Source organism: Dermacentor silvarum, chromosome 3 (assembly GCF_013339745.2).
Source record: "Dermacentor silvarum isolate Dsil-2018 chromosome 3, BIME_Dsil_1.4, whole genome shotgun sequence".
Lineage (NCBI taxonomy): Eukaryota > Metazoa > Arthropoda > Arachnida > Ixodida > Ixodidae > Dermacentor > Dermacentor silvarum.
Window position 1 is genome coordinate 157541086 of NC_051156.1, and position 21647 is coordinate 157562732.

Consider the following 21647-nt stretch of genomic DNA (forward strand, 5'->3'; position numbering starts at 1 on the left):
ACAACGCGTATAACGCGAAGATTTTTACAACTGAACACGTCTACATCGCCCGGTTTGCAGGTTCGACTCCCTAAGCGGTCTGACGTTCGGCGGCGACCAGGGTGGCCTGCACAAGCGTGGCTACGGCCACGGCGAGTTCGACGAGATCGACCACGCTGGATGGCCGGGCTTCTACAAGCGCAACTTCGACGAGATCGACAGGACCGGTTTCGAGGGCTTCTACAAGCGCTCGGCCCGGGAAGAGTGAGCGCCCGGAAGCCGGCGCGTTTTCCATCCACTTCACCACAATCTCCCCCGCCGTCACCTGCCCATCATCTTAGGTGCGTAAACACCGGTGCTTTCGAACGGGCTAGCTGGTCGCTAGGTTCCTAGCACAACGCCTATATACACCCTCGAAAACCATCTCATGATCATCGCGCATGGGCAACATAGAGCACACGTTCCACATGGCAAAAACAAGAAATGCCACATAATCGGCGCACTATCTTCTATTGTTGAGAAAGTTAATTCGCTGTCATTCAAAGCGATAGACGGATGACTAGCGTATGCTTCTTGCAGTCTAGATATGTGGCAAGCTTCTACAATTTCTCTCGTTGTCTGATTATATAGGATTAACATACAAAATAGCGGCTTGGTCATGCAATGGCTTACACGGGCTCAATGAACATTGCGCGCAGTGCGTTGCCAAATGCGTGGGGTATTCCACATATTTTTTTTCAATTAGTCGTTCGTACAGTTCAAGACGCCATCCCCTGCTTGATTATGTAGTAGAATCTTATTAAACAGAACATCAAGCGACCGGGGAAATATGTTCCGATTACCAGAATGGGGTTTACGGAGAGTGATGTACAGAGGCGCAAAACCCTCTTGACGCTTTTAGATATGTCAAGCGTAAAGAGCTGAATGTAGCATCTACTTTGTCCCGTCGTTTGGGCGTGGTGAATGGCTACTAGATTATGAGGCTTCGCCACAAGTTTCGAGGAGGCACCTAGCGACGTATCAAAACAAACGCATAGCTCTTACTGCTCCAGTCGGTGGCCGAATGACACGCTGTCGTGCCGGGGGAGCCCACATTATCATACGGCGCGCCGTGAAGCGTCCGAACTTTCGTTTGTCTCTGTTTTTGTCATTTATGGGGCGAGTGGCGGTGCCGCGATGCTGTCTATACAGTTATGCATTAAAAATCTACCAACATTTACACGGGTGTCCACCCCGTGCGACACCCGTGTCTACCAACACAGGTGCCGCAAGAAATATATTTCAGACCCACCGTTTTTCTTCGAGTATTCTTTAGAACTTGCTTCTGTGGATTTGTTTACAGAGAATTGCAGAAGTTTTGATATTTGATTAACAAAAGCTTTATTTTATTTTTGTATTGGCCAAATCAAAGGTAAACAATTTAGGACCTGTTTTTTTTCGTTTGCGCGGACATTCCGTTTAAGTCAGTTATGTTTACCGAGAGTCTACTGTATGACTGCTGCTACTACAAAATCACAGGGAATCCGGCTTTAGAGTAACATCTTCATGGGGCTAGTTGGTTTATGGGTGCGGCATGTAATTATTGTGTGATTGTAAAGAGGGCACCATTCATAGAGATACGTAGTACCTAACAAAAATAAAATATTTATTTCGCTTCTTTTGCCATCTCCCTTACTTTGAGTTAGTGCACTAATTCCTTACCTGAACCTGCCATTCCAGGTTCGTAAATTGCCGTTGCGGTACTTAGCGTGGTTCGGCTCACCACTAGCTTGGTCGCAGCATGAGACACAACGTTTAATTTAATCATCACAAGCCAAGTATTATGCTCACTGCATGACGAAAATCACTCCCAGCGATCTCCATTTAACCCTGGCCTGCTGCATACTATGCCTGTGAATTTCGCAATTTCATTACTGCACATAATCTTCCGCTGCTCTCAGTGGTGTTTCTAATATCTTGGCACCCGTTTTACATACAATATTACAGATTCTCTAATCTACTCATATACGCGGCCTCCCGAAGTCGAGTTCTTTCTTTTCGTGTCGACTAGAAAATTCCCTACTCAAGCTTTTTCTCTAACATCCATACTGATATTTCTTTTATCTCCTTTATCTCCTAACGAGCGCCTATCATTTACCGCTCCATCACTCGTTCCACGGTCTTTTGCTTCCTCCTATGATCGAAATTTCGACATCAAACGCTGTACTGACGAGCAAATATATTGTCATTTTCTGTTCAAGGGCATCTTTAAGCTACCGCTCAGCCTTTCGGGGTAGCTGCTATATACAACCGAAATTAATTATTTTTTTATTCATGCAAGAATATTTCTATAGCTTGAAAAAAATATGGAAAATAAATTCAAGGGTTTACGTGCCAAAACCATGATTAGATTATGAGTAACGCCGTATACATAGTGGAACACCGTATCAATTTTGACCACCTGTTCTTTTTTTATTCCGCCCCTATCGGAATCTGGCATCACAGTCTAAAACCGAACCCGCGACCTCGTCTTCAGCCATAGCCACTGCTGATGATCTCTCGCTCCAAGGTACGCCAGGAATCGCGCTCTCCATTGTGCTAGACCAGATGAACAAAAGTTCATTCTCAGACGTCTGAATTCTTTTCAAGTTCGTCTCGACCGAAATCGGCGCACACGCATTGAAATGTTTCGATGCGTCGTCTAGAAAACGCCAGAATGGCACGGAGGATTGAGAGATTGTGGTTGTGCGCTTGACAGTGTCATCTCGAATATTAGCTCTTCTTTTCTTTCCTTTCCTTCCCGTTTCTTTTCTTTTCTTTTCTTTTATTGGCGGATTCATTGTTAACGACGTTTGTAGTGCATCGATTCCCGGATTTTACCGACTGTGAGGAGAAGGCTTGTTGCTAGCTGCGAGCAGACCTATAGGCTTGCAAAAGTTGCGGGCTAGTGCATCCCCCGAGTGCCACTTATCCAGTGCGGTAGAGCAGGGGGCCCCTCACGACACGTCCAAAAAGTACTGAAGCCGAGGACGTATTTGAAGCGGTGCACAACAGGCAGAGCGCCATCAATCCCTACCGCGCCCTGATAGCTCACCCACGCGGCTCACCATGCACACTCCAGCTCCGTATCGCGGAGGAAGTTGAGGAGGAGCAGAAAAGCCTCCTTGCTAAATATCCAGTGTTCTCGAAGGAACAAAATGTCACTTACACGTGTGTGTGTGTGTGTGTGGGGGGGGGGGGGGGGGGCGATTCTACGCATGAGTCCCGCTTATGGGATTGGTCCATGTGCCTTAAAGAAGAGAGTCTGTTTCAGCAGAAGATACAGAAACAAAGAAACCGTAACCAGTCTTAATGCATTCTTAAGCAACGCAAATTGGCTTATGTGAATCAACAGCCCCATTAATTGTTATTATGCATCTTAATTAGGCAACAGAAATTGTCACGGGTCGGTCCGTTATTGCACCAACAGCGGGATAAGCCCACGCACCATGGAGAGGTGTTCTTGGCAGCTACAGTTGTTGGTGCAGGCATGGCGTCGTTCTGTACGGGGGGTAAGGTGTCCGCGCCACGCTTTTATTTCTTGAGTGAGGAGGGTTGGACATATGCAGAACAACAGCACAAAAGCAGGACGCGCGCTGGGCTTGAAAACAGAACTCTCTCTATCGTTTATATTGAGCCTTCTGAAGACTGCATTTGAGAACGCAAATATCGACCTCAATCCATCGACGTATACTTTACCACCATCCTCTTCTCCTGAGCGCGAGGTCAGCTGTTGTATTTGTGCCGCGCCAGCCGCATTCAGAAGCGGATGGAATGTGACAACTCTAATGCAATAATGTGCGTTTGAAAGAACCGCAGGTGGTAAACATTACTCCTGAGCCCTCCAGTGCGGCGTTTCTCGTAGCCGTTATGTACGGCACGTTATAAGCCTTTCAATAGTTCCATGCCTAAGAGTACAAGGAGAAAACGCATTTGTGCAGTGTTATCCTTTTTTCTCTCTTTTTCTTTTTTTTGTACAATTTTTTTACGGTTTGCGGGCTGTAGGGAGATTTACGCGTATAGTGTACGTGCAAGAGGAAAAGTTGGCGCTATAGTTTCTACGTAAACCGCCAGTATAGCCTTCAAGCAAGAACGGGATATATGGGCAGTATATTTTGTTGTTTGCGTCGGTTGCCGCACCGCATAACGTCAGAATGAAAATTAAAATCTTCATGCAGGCCCGCTTCATGAAGACAGTGCAACCGCGACTTATAGAATGCATTTGCCATAATCCATCGTTCACAGTCTTCACCTTGGCCACGCATTTGCGTAAACATCTTTTGTTTTGTTTTTAGTGTGAATCATTACTCTCCGATGCGAGCCAGTTTGCTGCATCTCGTCGTTTTTCGTGCGTCAACTAGCAGGCAACTATCGCGGTGGTATAAGTCAAAGATGCAAGATAGCTGACGCTTCGGTGGACGACCGCTCGGGGCACGGCGAGGGAGAACCAGCGAAGCAAGTTGAATGCGAACGGTGTCGACGCGCGGCCTTAAATAGCAGAGCGAATTGAGCATCACGTTTTAGCGTGACGATGTTAAGAGCTCCGTGCCGCAGAAGTATTCAAGCTCTTATATACTGGAAAGGCTTAGGAGTGAGGATCAACGGCGCGAATATCTCTGCAACCTTTGGTTTGCAGATGACATTGTCCTGTTCAGCAACACTGGGGACGAATTCCAACAAATGATTGAGGACCTTCTCCGAGAAAGTGTAAGAGTGGGGTTGAAGATTAATATGCAGAAGACAAAGACAATGTTCAGTAGCCTGGCAAGTGAACAAGAATTCAGGATCGCCAGTCAGCCTCTAGAATCTGTGAAGTAGTACGTTTATCTGGGTCAATTACTCACAGGGGACCCTGATCAGGATAAGGAAATTTACAGAAGAATAAAATTGGGCTGGAGGGAATACGGCAGGCATTGTCAAATCCTGATTCGGAGCATACCACTGTCGACGGAAAGAAAAATGTACAGTCATTGCATTCTTCCGGTATAAGGCAGAAACTTGGAAGTTAAGAAGCGCGAGTGCAAGTTAAGGACAGAACAAAGAGTGATGGAACGAAAAATGTTAGGCCTAACCTTAAGAGACGGGAAGAGAGCGGTGTGGATCAGAGAGCAAACGGGAATAACCGATATTCTAATTGACATTAAGAGAAGACAAATGGAGCTGGGAAGGCCATGTAATACGTAGGGTAGATAACCGATGGACTATTACAGTTGCAGAATGGATGCCAAGAGAAGAGAAGCGCAGTCGAGGACGGCAGAAAACTAGGTGGGGTGATGAAATGAGGAAATTTGCAGGTAGAAATTGCAATAAGCTAGTGCAAGACAGAGGTAACTGGAAATCACAGGAAGACGCCTTCGTCATGCAGTGGACATAAATATAGGCTAATGATGATGACGTCGCATATAATCCGGTGCCGGCGTCGGCGGTGTTGTCCGTTACAGGAAAATCATCCCGCACCACGCATCCCGAGTCACGCAGTACCTCCGCGTGGTGCAAAGGCGTTACTGAGGTAATTGAATTTCTCAAAGTAAAATGCGTCAGAAAATTCGTCGACTTACACACAACCTACATACATTATAGCGTCGGATTATAATTTGAATATACGAGAAAACACAATTCTGTTACGCGGAAACTCAAACACAAACCCATTTTCCAGCTGCCGTTTGAGGTCTGGCTTAGTGGCCGCGTTTCTACCAATCACAGAGCGGTGCGCGCGCCGTGCTTTTTACCAATCATAGCGCCGTGGCGCGGATCCATGTTTCAGGGACAAAAAAAAAGAAAAGAAAAACTGAACGCTCGCCTTCGTGCATAGCATTCGCCGCCCGCATTTCCCGCTAAACATTATGGCTACATAAGCTGCAGCTGCCAGGAAAACTGAGAAGCAGTCAGGGATATTTGAATGCTATCCCGTTATACTCTTAAAGGCAAAGCTTAAGCTTCTCCAAAATTTTGCTTTGGTGGCATTGTATTCCGGCGTCACGTGCTTTGTGCGTGAGCCCTGATGTGCCTGAAGGTTTAGATATGGTAGTAGAGCACTCGGCAAAGAATTAGTTTGATGGTTGGTTGGTTGGTTCGTTTCGTTCGTTCGTTCGTTCGTTTGTTCGTTCGTTCGTTCGTTCGTTCGTTCGTTCGTTCGTTCGTTCGTTCGTTCGTTCGTTCGTTCGTTCGTTCGCTCCCTCACTCACTCACTCACTCACTCGTTCACTCGTTCACTCATTTGTTCAACTATTTAGGACACTAGGCGATAGCAAAACGACAAAGAGGGTCTCGGGCTGTTAGAGCCCCACGAGCTCAACGTGAGTCAGCTTCTCGGGCTGCAAGGATTCGCTAAATGCTTCACAATACATAGGTGTTAACTATAGTTGAGTCTGTCACACTTCTCTAGCATATATTTCTGTTTTTACATTTTGCACTAAGATCATTTCCAGTGGGATCGCTGCCACCAGTAGAATTTCGTTGTCTATTGAGAGCGACGCAGAACTCCCGTATCGTTCGACGACTTTCCCCCTTCCATGGTAAGCGATTGTGGAGATTCAATGATATCATAAAGGGATCTCTTTATCGCATATATAGCCGCAGTTGCACGTTAATTGCGAACAGATTCAACGATAAGCTATCGGCTTGCAGCATCCCACTCTAACAAACGACTTCTGGCCCTGTCAAGAATGTACACGTGGCAACCGCTCATTTGACGATAAGTCTAACAATATACTCAAAAGTGAAAGGGCACTCAACGTCAAAGAGTACAACGGTACAGGGGACATTCTCGTACCCCGTTCTGATTATCTACGACATGTCGTGTGCATACGCTTCCCCTACACTGAAACTTACCGTATTAACTCACGTAATGCCCGCACTTATTTTCCTGATTTTTTCTGGTTGCGGGCCTTGCACGAGGCAGTCTTACGGCTATACTCAACGAAGCCCCTAACTGCGCTTAAACTGTAATGCTAAATGATACAATCACTATCGACGGATTATAATCGCCAACCGATTCCCCGGACAGGTATAATGCTGCGAAAATATGAGAATAATCAGGTCGCCAAAAAAAAGAAAACGACTTGCAATGGTGAAATTCATTTCTTTGTTTTACAGTGTGCCAGCACGGTAGAATTTTACCGACCTGTTATCACTTTTGTGCTCCATTAAAAGAAATTCAGAGACCTTCCACTACCGTGATGATGGAAGCCACCGAAGCTGTGAATATGGTGGGTCTACTCTAGTGAATATTGCTATAGTGAATTTATGTATTATCATTATTCATTAAATTGAGCGTGTTCGGCATGTTCGTCAAAGAGCAAGGACAGCGGCGTCTTGTTTTAGTCCGACGTGATGGCCAAGTAGTGCGTTTGCTGCGCCAGGTCCGCCCCATCCTCTTAGACTGGCCTATGAGCCACATCGTTCATAGCCGCGGCACACTGCACGGCAGCGTCAGGACCCTGTGAGATCTCTCCCACTCCTGCTCTCGGCGGCTCATACCCACATATCCAACGTGGGTATGATCCACACGTGATTTTATTATCGTTAATCATGACGTAACTGACGAGCATGTGATGTTATTGATGTCATTTCATTTCATTTCATTTATTATACCTCAAAGGCCCCAGTTGGGGTATTACATGAGGGATGGGTTTTAATTGCATTGAAAGAATGATTCCAGTGTTGTCTTGAATTGATGTGGATCGGAGTGGTACACGGCAGTTGTAGGCAGATGGTTCCAGTCCCGAGCTGTCTTCACAAAAAATGAGTGAAGATGCGTGGTAGATTGCACCGGGGGAGGGTAAACCGCTCTGGGATGGTTTGTGCGGCTGGATAAGCGATGGACTGGTAAGATAGCTGGAACTTCGAAGGGAGCATTATAGAATTTGTGGTAAAGGCATAGCCTAGATATGTGATGTCGCAATTCAAGGTTGGTGAGGTGACCACGAGCCTTAAGCTCCGAAACGCTGGAGTGGTAAGAGTACACAGAGTAAATAAAACGAGCTGCACGATTTTGTTCTGATTCTAGAATGTTATATAGGTGAGATTGATGAGGGTCCCAAACAGAGCATGCGTATTCTAACTTAGGGCGAACAAATGGCTATCAGTTTCACTGATGGCGGAGCGAGTCTTAAGTTCCTACGAAGAAAACCCAAAGTGCTATTCGCGGAGTTAGCTATGTTAGCTACGTGGGTAGACCAGGAGAGATTGCTTGAAAATGTTACGCCAATATATTATAAGATTCAGTGGATGATATTGTGAAGTCGAAAATGATACGTTGTGTTGGATGGTAATGTGGCCTGCGGTGGAAAGATATTAGTGAAGTTTTCTTTATATTTAAGGACATTAACCATGTGTTACACCAGGACTCGATAAGGTTTAGCTCGTTTTGAAGGGTAATTTTATCTGCGTTGTTTCTAATGGAACGATATACGACGCAGTCATCTGCAAATAGACGAATGGTAGAAGAAACATTAGCTGGGAGTTCAATAATATAAATAAGAAAAACATGACCTGTCATGTTTTGCATGACTGACAGGTCATGACCTGTCAGTCATGTTAGTTATCCGTTTTTACACCTGTGCTAAGGCACAACTGGCGGGAAACCGCCACGCACATGGAGCCAAATCACTACGCACATGAAGCCGAATTGCTGATGATGATAGTTTCTTTCTACACGCGGACACGATCATTGGGTAACTAGCACTTCACAGCTTCGCTGTAAAAAAGAAAGCTTACTTGATATTTGGTGATGGCCGAGACCACGAGTGCGTTTCGCGCTTACCCATCGCGAAGCCCGATGTGCGTCGCGGGTTCTCGCGAAGTGCAGATGCCGCATAAGCGGTCTTGACTTTGCGACACTGTCAGTTTAGACTGTAGTGGGCAAAATCAATTTGCAGCTTTATTGTCTTCATGCCTAACACACGAGCTTACGCCGTTACTTCCAATAAGCGCACGTATGAGCTTGGTAGGCGATCGCGGTTGTCGCCGGCTGAGCGCCCGAATACCCAGCCTCAGCTTCAACCCACGTGGCCGTCAGCCCTTCCCGTGCGCCTTATCTCATGCCCAATCACCGATGCGCAACTGGTACAAGCATTTTAAGGGTGAACTTCCCAGATCGGCTTGCCACACGCTTGCGAAACTTAACCAGCACGCGGGTAAATACCCACCAAGCATGACGCTTAGGGAAACTCTTTTTCCACATTTTCACGCTCCAAAGTGTGGTGGCGGACCATACACGAGTGCGGGCCTTGCACGAGTAAATACGGGTATTGCCCTTCTGCCTTCCACTAGCAAATTTTACTATCCTCAGTGGCATTTTCTGCTAATATCGAAGCTGGAAATGCTGTTGTAATATAAAACGTCGCAAAAGCAATGCCCAGCCATATAAAATAGAAAAAAAGTTCTTATCTGCCAAGACTGTACCACCAGCTAGGTTACTGCCATTGTGGCGGCGGCTGCATTCCTTGTCACCCGTAATTTCGCCCATGTGACAAACGATGGGTATCCGCCGCACCATGTACAACTATGAAGGGGACATGGGTGCACTCTTTGGGATACTTTCGGCGTCTGCCGGACAGACCCATCGAGGTCGTTATCTTTCCCCTGTGGGTCGAGAGTGATGCATCCGTTGCCTCAGAGTGAGAATGGCCTTCACAGCCACGTGTGTACGTGTCCAGCTGTCGTCAGCGATTGCATCACTCGCAGTGCCGGTTGTCTAGATGCCAATTAGGAAAAAAAAAACTGGTCATCACCGCGCGCCATTTCTTGTCCGCAAGCACGCGCACTCCTTGTCACGTACAAAAGCTTGCTACGTACATTCAAAGTGTACACTCATGTACACTCACCAAAACTGCGTTCGCGCTTGCGTTATGCCCGCAATATACGCGTAAGAACACGTGTGTATTATATACGTCTACGTCAAAACTGCGCGCCTATTTGGTGCGTGCCGTTACGAGAGGCGCACATCAACTGTCGCACTTTAGCGCACCTCAGAGAGTCGTGCATAACAACTCTCGACGTAAGTGCTCTGCTTCGCTTGATTTTCGGGGAACAAAAAAAATTTGAGAGGAAGCCAAAGGTATACAGACAGGGGTACAGTTGAGGCGACGGGTACCAGCTGTCTCTCTCTCTCCGAAACAAAGAAGGCTGCTCCCTCTTGACCTCGGTCATCCAGGGCTCAGCGACGCCCCTGGGAGCCGTGAAGGCGCGATCAGACAAGCGGTGCGCATCACAGACTCGCCTGTATACCGCTTGCTGCGCGGTCCAAATGCCAGCGTTCTTCACCGCACGTCGCAGCCGCCACGTTCAGCCGTGTGCCAGCTTTGCCTCTTTGCACTACCTCACTCTTCTTCTCTTTTGTTTTGAAAACCTGCGTGTCTTAAGATTACACGAAAGCACATTTTCACCTTACGAAGCTCACGATATAGAAAAACGATAATTCCGTCGAGACGAGGGCCTCGTAAACCTTCGGGCCGGACCATATACAGCGCAAGCGTTGCGTTTTCTCGTTGGGGCTCGTTGATATATAGCCGCTTCGATGCGTGATCGAGCTGCATGGCTTGTCCTCACGATCCTATACGTCGAAGGTGGTCGCTATCTATACACCCCCCAAAAGAATGCCACGCTTCTCGAGGGAAGCTAGAATTCCGAAGCTCGCACTCATTGGCGCTCTCGTATAAACGGTCCCCGCAGAAGCAAAGACTATGTGCCGCACGTTCGGCGAACGTGTGAAGAGCTGGCTGACGTTTTTACGGCGGTCGTAGGAACCGTTTATGCCTGTCTCGGCCGATGCTACGGACGTGTCGACCACTGCCATTACTGTATCTTTTTTTTTTCTTACTTTCTATGAAGTTCCTGAATCATGTAATCATAAACATTTCGTGTCATCAAGCCCGCAATTAACGTAAATCCAGTCAAAAGCCGGTAAACATGTGCTTACGATAGCGTAAAATGCTACACTTCCTGTAATGAAGCATCTGCCTTATGCATCGCTGTACAAGACAGCTTGATGAGCTTTCCCTTCCGTCTAGCACGAGACGCTGGTTCTCTATCAGCGTTGCTCAGTTCTTGCTCTTCGTGACAAACAATCGCCTTTCGGGGTTATTCATGAGCGAACTATGTTCGTGAATCGAGATCTATGAGGAACTTGCCTCAGGCAGCTGCCGTATATACACTCGAGCAAAGGCTTCTCTCGTGAAGATCCGCGCCCCCAACTTGGAAGCACATAATTAGAGCGCACAAAGGCAGCGGACTTCTGCGACCTCGCAGAATGCCAACCTAATTTCCAGCCAAGCTGTTCCCTTTACGCAGTGGCCAGAAGAATATAAGTTGCCTGTAATTGAATCACAAACTTGAAAATGTTGCCCGCATATTACTGGTTTGTTTGAAACCTTGCCCGAATATACCACTTTCGAGCAACGGTTAAGGCATTTTCACAAAGGCAGCGATTCATCCACGCTCATTTTACTTCACCAGAGCACTGGCATAATGCTCAGCCAAATTTCGCTAAGTTTGATCTTGGTGGCATCCAGCCACCTAGATTTTGCGCCACTCGTAGAACTGAATCGTGTATGCTGAGGAGCACTTCAATACGTATTTATTGCACAGAGCGTAATTAACCCGAACACATTGAATTGTGTCTACGCATAACTCGTCAAGTGGCCCTTACTTTCGCTAAATATGAATTGTTTGTGAGGTAGAGTTCCTTCTGGACACTGGAAGAATCAGCGTTAAGATGGCCATATAACGCTTTCAAGCACTTGCTAAAGCAATTTGTTACAAAGGCCATACTTGATCCACTTGCATTTAAATTCGCGCACAAATGTTCTATAGCGGTGCCTCCGTGTTCGCTAAGTTTGAGTTTGGTTTCATTTGTATTCACGCCAGGAAAGTGGGCTAAATTTTGCGACGCTCGTAAGACATACTTATAAAACTCCGGAGCGCCTGCGTAGGTAAGTTCTTACGAAGACTGCAGCTAAAGCACACACTTCGAACTTTGCCTGGGTGCGTGGCGTGCGGTATGTTCGGGCTTTGTTGTGAAAAGCTTTAAAAGTGAGAGCCATAATTAGCGCCATCGATGACATGGAAGGCGAGTGGGCTGCCAAACCGAGCCTATAATCGAGAAGCGCCAACAGCGACCAGTGCTTAACCCTTTCACTGTCATTTTTTTTTCCTCGGGTCTTGTAAAACGAACATAACGGTTTGTTTTCAATTATTCGGGAGAAACAATGGCATGGTTAACTACAAATTCAATCTTAATCAGGTCCTCACTAGAGAACGTACTAGTAAGTTAGTGACATGGTTGGACACTGAAAGGGTTAAGACTATACTGGCACCAGGCGCACGCTGGGCATGTGTGAAGAAATAAACGCATTGGGAAAAATATACGGCCCACTTTGTTGGTGGCACTTTGTTGGTGTTGGTGTGGTTGCGCATCACCGAAAAGATTAGAAGCAAATGGCTAGCTCCCATGTAAGAGCTGCATCTCGGTCAAAATAGTGAAGAAAAAAAATGTACGGCCCTTACACGGGTGCATACAGTATTCCGTTCGTGCCACTGCAAAACGTGTTCTGACATTTTTTTTTTTTCTCGACGCGTGTAAGTGGCTGGTTCGTTACTTTATTTTTCGCTTGCTTTCCAGATCTTAAAGGATGACCAGAAATATTTCAAATTTAGTTACTGCACCAAATTAAAATGTCAAGTTAGTGATTTTTCTCTCAATACGCAAATTTATATTTTTTGTTTTGTTTTGTCCACTCTTATTTACTATCCCCAAGTTATCATTGCTAGGATTTCAGAATAAGATGCATATCGACCCGGGTACATGCCATTTCCTAAATTGCTTCCGGATGAGCTCAGAACTCGGTCATCTGCAGCAAAATTATCTGTCCCTAATAACATGGGCTGATATTTGTTTATCGAAATAAAAGTTTCATAATTTCTTTTACACAAAGCTGACTTAAACGAAAAAAACTGAATAACGTACTGTTGTAATATGAATATAACTTGGATAGATTATTGCGTTATAGGCTCCAGCAAATTACAAAAGAGTATGCCGCTTTCGGAGGGCGCAGACTATCTAACATATGGTGCCAAGTATAGTTAATATATATTCGCGCTTTTTTGCGTGCCAAAACCCCCATAGCATTTCGAGCCACGCCGTAGTGTACCGTGCACCCGCTGCACGGTACACGGGACCAAGTAATGTGAAGTGTATAATAACTTTTAGCGATGTATGCGTAATAATTATGAGAATAGGAAAATTATATACACTGAAATTGCCGCTGATTTCTGTTGCTGATCACGAGGACCCGTGTTAGATCGGCGGCCTCGGTGGTCACATTCTGGTAGGGGCCAAAATGCAAAAGCTCTCCTAGCTGTACAGCACTTTGGCGGCGTATACAGGTATACAAGAAACAAAGGTGGAGAAAATTAATCAAGAGCTCCCCTTGACGGTGCCTTTCACAACTCGTGGGTTTCTATAGGAGAGTAAATTGCATAATTTTCAAATCCTAATCACCCTGGATCTTCTAGGTATGAGCAATATACTGCATGTACGAGGATATAGTGCGCGAAAGTTCTTCATAATGTCACAAGTGATTGGAGATATGCCATCCAGAGCTCAGAACCTTTACGGCCAACTTGGGCTTTCCAGAGAGCCCACGATGCAGCGGTTAGGCTCGGCCTACCTGTCCCCACGTAGGAGCGGCCCGTAGCTCTGCCCTAGGGCAGAGTTTCTCAGGACCTTGTCAATAAAGTTATTGTCAATAAAGTCAATAAAGTCTGTCTGTCTGTCTGTCTGTCTGTCTGTCCTGTCCGTCCGTCCGTCCGTCCGTCCGTCCGTCCGTCCGTCCGTCCGTCCGTCCGTCCGTCCGTCCGTCCGTCCGTCCGTCCGTCCGTCCGTCCGTCCGTCCGTCCGTCCGTCTGTCTGTCTGTCTGTCTGTCTGTCCTGTCTGTCTGTCTGTCTGTCTGTCTGTCTGTCTGTCTGTCCTGTCTGTCTGTCCTGTCTGTCTGTCTGTCTGTCCGTCCGTCCGTCCGTCCGTCCGTCTGTCTGTCTGTCTGTCTGTCTGTCTGTCCATTTGTCTGTCTGTCTGTCTGCCAACTTAAATATGGTGCGCTGGCGCTGATGTTTACAACTATCTGTAATGCCAAGCAATATGCGCATGTGTGTAGCAATCGGAATACCCGGCGCAAGACGGACGAGATAATCGAATTTCCGTTCTGAAACCGGCCGAAGCAATGTTTTTAATGACCAATCCGAGAATCTTGCATCGAAGTAGGTGATCTTTTCAAAACAAGAATGTCACTCTAAGTCCACACGCTCCACTTTAATCACATGTTTCTAACCTGAAAGTTTCTTCTGCTTTCTGTGGTTTTACGTGCCAAAAACCAGTTCCGATTATGAGGCACGCCGTAGTGGAGGGCTCCAGATTAATTTTGACCACCGGGGGTTCCTTAGCGTGCACTACAACGCAAGCTCACGGGCGTTTTTGCATTTTTTATGGCTTATTGCATTTCATTTGCATTTTTTATGACTGTGCCATGGCCTTCACCGAAATGCGGCCTCCGCGGCTCGGATTCGATCCCGCGATCTCGTGCTCAGCAGCGCAACGCCTTAGCTGACTGAGCCACCGTGGCGGGCAACCTGAAAGTTTATGTGCACATTTATAACATTGCTAAGGGTTGTGCATTCTGCGACGCGAACAATTAAGACATTGCGAGCACTTATGTATCCACGTGTCCTTTTTTCCTGGGTTCTTTTTTTTTTCGTGGGCTGTGCTCGTTCTCCAGTATAGACGTTCTTGCAACATTCCGAGGAACTTCATTCACCCAGCACTGTGCAAAGCGGTCAATAACAGCGTCAGTCTGCAATAGCCTGACTCAAGACTACGTAATTGCAGCGAAGCAGGCGGCTGGAGTCAATTTCCACCCCACCGTTTCGCCACCTTGCACCCTCAAGCTATGCGAAATTAATTTGCGCTCTGCGGAATAATATCGCCTTTCCCGCCACATACAGACCAGGTTGCTGGCTGGACCTTCCGAAATGCGGCTGCGGTCCGAATTCCGTGGCACGACATATTGAGTCGCTCCTGTCTGCCGACGCGGCCGTAATACGATACCGTCGATGAGATTTCATTGATGGATATAGCAGGAAGCGGTCGCCTGGTTCACGCCGACAAGCCAACTGCTCTGGATTTTCAGGTAGATCGCACAGTCTTCACGCAATATTGCTAAAAATGGGACTTCCTGTTATAAATCAGTTTGTGAGATAATTCTGGTATTTCTTGTTTTGTTTTCGTTCTCTCATTTTATGGCATGTGCCGTGGCAATCTCTAGGTGCTAATATCATTTATTATTACTTTTTGTAATGGGAGGGGGGGGGGGGCGGCAGCGTACTTCCTTACACGTGGATACTTTCTTTCGAAAACTGATATCGTCTCCCATTTCCTATCACCCATGTAATGTATACGCGCTCTCGTAGGTGTGGTGAAACAATCGCTATACTTCAGCACACATCTCCGTAAAAAAAACATAATCAATCTCCTGACACAATTCCATCGTTCCCACTTTCTTTCTTTGTTTATTTTTTTTCTCTCTTTCTTTCTTTCTTTCTTCTCTATGCCTGCTGTCATTTCTATGCGCTGTCGTCGCTTGTGGTAAGTTTCCTCCCGTTCGCCCCATTAGACGCCCGACGTCTTTCTCAGCGGGTTACTGGAGAAAATATTTGTAGATGTTTCATTTCTTCTACGCCTCTGCGTATAGGCTCACCTATTTTGTCTCGCAATAAAAAAATGGAAACTTGGTGCGTTTGAAAACAAAAATCTCAAGAAATACTCCGCTGAAGCTTGCCCGTTCTATGGTTCTCCGTTTGTACTCGTGTTTTCTCTCTCGATAGCGTCAGGGTGCGAGCCTGTCTCGAGTTACGCCGGATGCGTCATATTCAGCAGGCCCATCATCGTATCTCGCTGTTTGACGGGGGTATTTTATTTCGCCGGCCTCACAATAGCGAACCTCCAAAAAAAAAAGAAAGAAAGAAAAGAACTAGAAAGAAAGAACACCTGTCCTTGGGGAGAAAATGAGATTCTTCAGCACTTTGCCAGAAAGAAGCACAAAATGCGATCTGCACAAAAACAGATAATGGAAAGAAATTTTTAAAAAGCCGACCAATATAGGAATGCTGGAACATCGAGGATACCTACATCCGTTTTGATGGAGCGGCGGATGCAGTAAAGGCTTGAAAACGGTTATCGGTGCCATCGACGTGCAATTACGGAGAGAAGTTTAGAGGCTGTTGGGTTTCTGAAAAAAAAGAACAATCTATTTGGACACAAACAGAATGAAATACATCGGCAATATGAAGTTGATCTCCCAAAACTCAAATTGAGTTGTGGGAGGTGTCAGGAAATCTTGTTACGTAAGCAGCAAGTGTGGAAATATCGATAACAATGCTGGCCTTTTTTATCTTTTTTTTAACTCGCTGAATTTGGAAAAATTTCCTTCGGCAGATAACACAATTTTAATTCTCGAACTGGCATGCTCAAAGAAACAGACACAACTTTCGCAATAAACAAAGCAAATAATAAAACTTCACTGACTTGATTTCTATACCTTAAGACATTTAGAGATTGCAATATACACATTCTAGCTGATGAGCTTATAAGGACACTTGGGACAAAATTTGAGCATGGCACCAGTTCCTAGATATTGGTTGGGGCGCTATAACGTCAAGCTATTCCGAACTTTTCTATTCCAACTCTGCAATCAGCCCTCCACCATTAGTCTAAAAATTTTCGGCCACCCCCAAGTTCGCCTGTCTCTCACGCGCCTTCACGAAAATCGCGATAGCTCCCCATCTGATATGATGTGTACACACTGATTATGCATGATCAAACCGCACAAAAGAAACCTTATTATTCCTGATTTGACGCCTTTTCGCCATTAGGCCTCTGCTATTGGTCAAAAGCTTTCGGGCTGCGCCCGCTCCACCTGTCTGCCACGTGACGTCACAAAACCGCGATAACTCACCACGTGTAAGAGACGTGCACGCGTTAAAGAAGCATTACTATCACGAACAAAACATTTTTTTTTCTTAATAGCCAGAGACTGCCCCGTTCCGAAAGGAATAGAAGATGCGTTCCCGCCGATCACTGAGGCACTCGCTACTCGCACCTGCCGGTGAGCATCGATTTCTTTGTGTTTGATAAACCTTTTTGCGTGGCAGTAAAACGTTATCCAGCCCATTCGGCACGTATACGACATCGCTCTGCCAACTCTACCTTGCTGGAGATCCGTTCTAGCGGCATTCTTGACCTTGCGTTGCACGCCGCCGCGATTTTCGACCAGCCACCGCATGCTAAGTAAGAGGAAGCGGACCAATCGGAGACGCCGGCACCACCCGCTTTATATGGTTGTCTATTTTCACAGCGCTGGCTCAGCCCCATCGAAATCCTCTCCGCCTGAGCGTGCTCCTCGCCTCTTGCCAGCCAGTAAGACAAGAAAAACTGCTCAGTGTAGGCGATGTTTGTTTTGAAAGCGAACAACGGTGACCTATAAACGAGAGCGTTTGACTATATAGGCTGTTCAGACAACCCTGCGGATCCCCGCCCGATGCTTGCGTCGGCGGTTACGTAAACTTGACGTCAGGAAATTGGATTAAAAACAGATTGGAATAGTTTTACGTTATAGGGCCCTGGTGTGTAACGCGCTGTTCTTTAACTTACATTTTTTTTTTACCAAACTCCACTTTATGCACTGCAGAACAAAAATAACTGGAAGACCAAGAGAGACAGAGATAGAGAAAGATTTCAATGGAAACAGAAGGTAACACATGATTCATTAGCGAAATCAAAGCTTCATTTCATTAATGCAGGCCACAATGGTACTAAGTCATGTTGAACTCTGATGTGACAATTAAGCCACAGCATGCAAAACATGACATCAAGATAAACTTTGACGGCAACACTATAAAGCGAGAAAAACATCAAAAATGTCTTGTATGGTTCAGCGAAGAATAAACGGGGAACATTATTCGTTTAATTAAACAACTTGCGCAAACGGTCAGATCCCGGGGGCGAACGACGAGAACGATCACTTCGGCCATCCTGCCAACGAAATATGAAACTCCACAGGCGTCCGTTCGCACAACGACTACTCTCACATAATGCACCGCTCTCGCATTTTGGGCCAAGCGTGATGATTTCCGTGTCAGGCTATGAATTGCAGCGGCATTGTTCATACAACGTAAGTTTTGATGGAGCGGCAGCAGCAACAGAAATATTTGGTTACGTTAAGTTACCGTCGCGTGTGTTGCTTCAATGAAGAGAAAGGCTGCACATTAAAAAAAAAAAAACTCGTTGTAGTGACCACTTAGTGGTCACACTATTTACTACCTTTATAAAACTGCCGCAGGCAAGGGTGCAGTTAGCAACCTTACTGACTAGACAAGCAGTCACTGTTACTACTGGGTCGCCGCCACTAATTGCAAACACAGTTATATCCACCAGCTACAAAGTGTTTATCCTAGAAGACATGTTGGACCGAGTATGGAATATGCCAGAACTTGTCTGATGTGTGCGTTGCAGGCTATCAAGTTTGTATCCGGTGGTACTAAATGCGTTTGGAATTGGTGGCTGAGACCTATTAGTAATAGCGACTGTTTTGTTTATTCAGTAATAATGTTACTAAAACTACCGTTTACAACGGCAGGTATAACAAGGTAGCAAATAGTGTTATCACAAAGTAATAAGTACAACGACTTTTTTGTACGTGAATGTTTCACTTATTTTCTTGTGGTGCCTTGCGCACCTGATTGTCGCAAAATGACAGATGGCAGTCATGCATTGTGATTACTGGTCTCTCGCACAGAAAGATCCAGACCTCTCATCTATCGCGCGTATAATAGACGGGAAAAATTGAAGTTGAGAGTGTCTACGCTAATGTAGCATAACTTGATAGACAGTACTGCAGATGAGGGCACGTGACACGATCGCTCAGATAACGCAGATGAGCTTTCCACTCTTTCTCTTAAGAATGTTCCCTGATGAAGTGGTGCCACAACCACAAAGGTGTTTTAAACACAGAGCATGCAGAGTTCTGTTTGATCCCACTGTTCTTGTGGGTGGTACTGTCTCTGAACTTCTTCAAAGCCAGCGCTTTCAGTTGTAAGTATACACACCCCAAGCTACTTCAAACAAGTCTCTGTAAATGGTAAGCGTAAAACCATTTGTACTTACGTATACCTAATACCCATTTTTTTTTTCACAGTGCGGAAGGCGGCCCATCGTGCCTGTAGTGCACGTGAATAATTTACTTCACGCAATGCATTTAAAACTGATACTATAGCAGGGAACGTTACGTAACCTCTCTACTCGACTCGGGGTGTTCCGAACACTTCACCAAACTTATTTTATTAATTGAATGTCCTCAAGTCTCATGAATGGAATGTTTATTGGCTATCTAGTATGGCAAGAACAAAACATGAAAAACAAACACTCAAGCAATCCCCACGTCTCTTGTTTACGCGGTTGTACGCAACACAGTCTGTAGGGGATGTTTTGCTAGCGGCACATAAGTGCATGCCGCGTAATTTTCTCAGCCATATTCCCTTGGCTCTCTACTCCGCCCCCATGTCCGGCCAAACAGTGTAGCAACTCCGTGCCAGACGATGACGTCATAAGCTTTCCCAACGTGCGTGCGTGAAACTTTTTCCAGGAATGCGGCGATGAACCGAGGTTAAATTTCGAGAAAGGCCTCTCGCGGCCCATTGAACACGGATTGCCTGGAATTTTCCGATTACCGCTGCACACTCGTTCGCTTCCAAATGCGGGTTCATTAAACCGCGCTCATGCTCGTGCTTGTATCCCGGTTCGATACAAACAGTAAATGGTGTTTTGTAAAGCAGGAAAGCCCTGTGCTCGGCAAAATAAGTGTACACACATAGTTATGTAAGCATATGTCGTGCCTGTGTGTGCATGTCTGTATGTGATCTGCGTGTGAAAGCGAGAGTGTGGGCGTGCTTTTATTTCGTCTGTATTATTAGCATTAGTCATTCGGACTCTCACGCAATAAGTGGGATTGATAACTTGACATAAATATGGCAATTCGTTTAGCGCATGCGATGCTGCGAGCCAACGCAGAACTTATAAAAGTTGAAGATTTCAACGTCAAGTAAACAAAATAGCCGTCGCGGACAATTCACGTCTTGCTGGCGCTGGCCAATTGTAGGCAGGCAGCAATATGGATGACGTGGAAATTCCATTTTCTTTGGTGCAATATGGCTGCGAATTTGTCTTTATTTTACTAACGTTATGCAAGGACTTGCCCTCTTAGACTTGCCATTAGGTTAGAGACTTTTGAGAGCATTTTGTATTTCCATCAACATATTTTTTCTTTTTATTTTTCTGCTTACAATTTGGCGATAGCGGGCCCTATCTGTGGCCGCACTTCCCATATTTTACACTCAATAAACAAGAAGGACGTGGTGACACTTTGCATATATTATGTTGACTCTTTCAGTCGATCATTCACTGACAGCCATGCCATCCTAATCTCGCTGTCAAGAAAGACATTCTCATGCTTACCCGTTACCTTTAGTTGTATCTCTCTTTCTCTACCATGCAGGCTTCTCCTACGGTCCCGGTTCCAGCGCCTCTTCAATTCTTAGTGCTTCGTTCCCGCTCGCCAAAGCGTACCGCCACCAGACCAGGGGTTGGAACCTTCGTGCTCTCTCGCGACAGCCCAGTGAAACCAGGCAACAACGTGTGCCGCCTCTTTCAAGCCAGCGTAGGCTCAATCAGAACGGCGTCGGCTTTGGTGCTACTTGAAGCGCCGGGCCCAACGCCAAGCACGGCCGCAGATCCTTTTTTTTGCTCCAGGCCATGGCCGCTATAGCACTGTCACTTAATAACCTCATCGTTAGTTATCATTCGATGGTTCCCTTGCGTGGTCCACGCCTTGCTCACTTCCGTTATCGCACGTGCACTTACGAGTTCAGCGAGTCCCCGCCATCACCTCTCCTGTCGTTGTTGCTGCGTGCACCTCCTCATGTGCAAATCACTCGCCGCCAACTCCCGTTTATTTCGTATGCAGCTGTAAACACGAGTCGCATCACAGCTAATGTCTAGGGACGCTGCTGCTTTATCAGGAGTGGCAGTGTGTCGATACGGGTCATGTCAAAAAAGAAAAAAAAACTAGGGGTGAGGAAACGAGAAGAATGAAAGGTTAAGAAACAACCCGGCACACATCAGCCGGATTCAAACATTGTTGAACGAGAAACCAAATTTTTCGTTGCAATAAAAGCCTCTTTATTCCTGTCTTGGCTGCGTGTTCTCTTTATTAGACGCATTAATGCCTCTCTGCTAGTTTGGAAAAAGCGAATGCGTCATTTATGTAGCCGAAAGGGCAAACAAATTGTTTACAAAGTCGAATCGTTGATGCATCGTTCACCTGAATCAGGTGGAGCTCTCTCCACCGCAAGTACAAAAGAGGTATTGTTACGGAAGAACGTTTATATTCTTGGCTGCTCTTGTCGAGATGACACGCCGCCCTGCGTAGCTCCCACCTCGACGACCGACTCTGGGCTACCCAGAAAGCCTGCGAGGCGGCGAAGAGGCAAAACCTCGACACCCCCACGTGGGAGGCCTAGGTACAGCCAACTAAACTGCTGGTTT

At 46.2% G+C, this 21647-nt stretch overlaps 1 protein-coding gene across 1 annotated transcript in view; it reads left to right on the top strand.

The window, feature by feature from the left end:
* The window catches only part of LOC119445961 (uncharacterized), a 153141-nt gene extending 131830 nt beyond the window's left edge, over positions 1 to 21311 (top strand). Inside the window, exons 3-4 of the mRNA XM_037710263.2 lie at positions 61 to 320; positions 20599 to 21311. Coding sequence (XP_037566191.1) covers positions 61 to 247 — 187 coding nt within the window. The 3' untranslated portion in view covers positions 248 to 320; positions 20599 to 21311. The remainder of the gene's footprint in view (positions 1 to 60; positions 321 to 20598) is intronic.
* Positions 21312 to 21647: the final 336 nt, after the last annotated feature.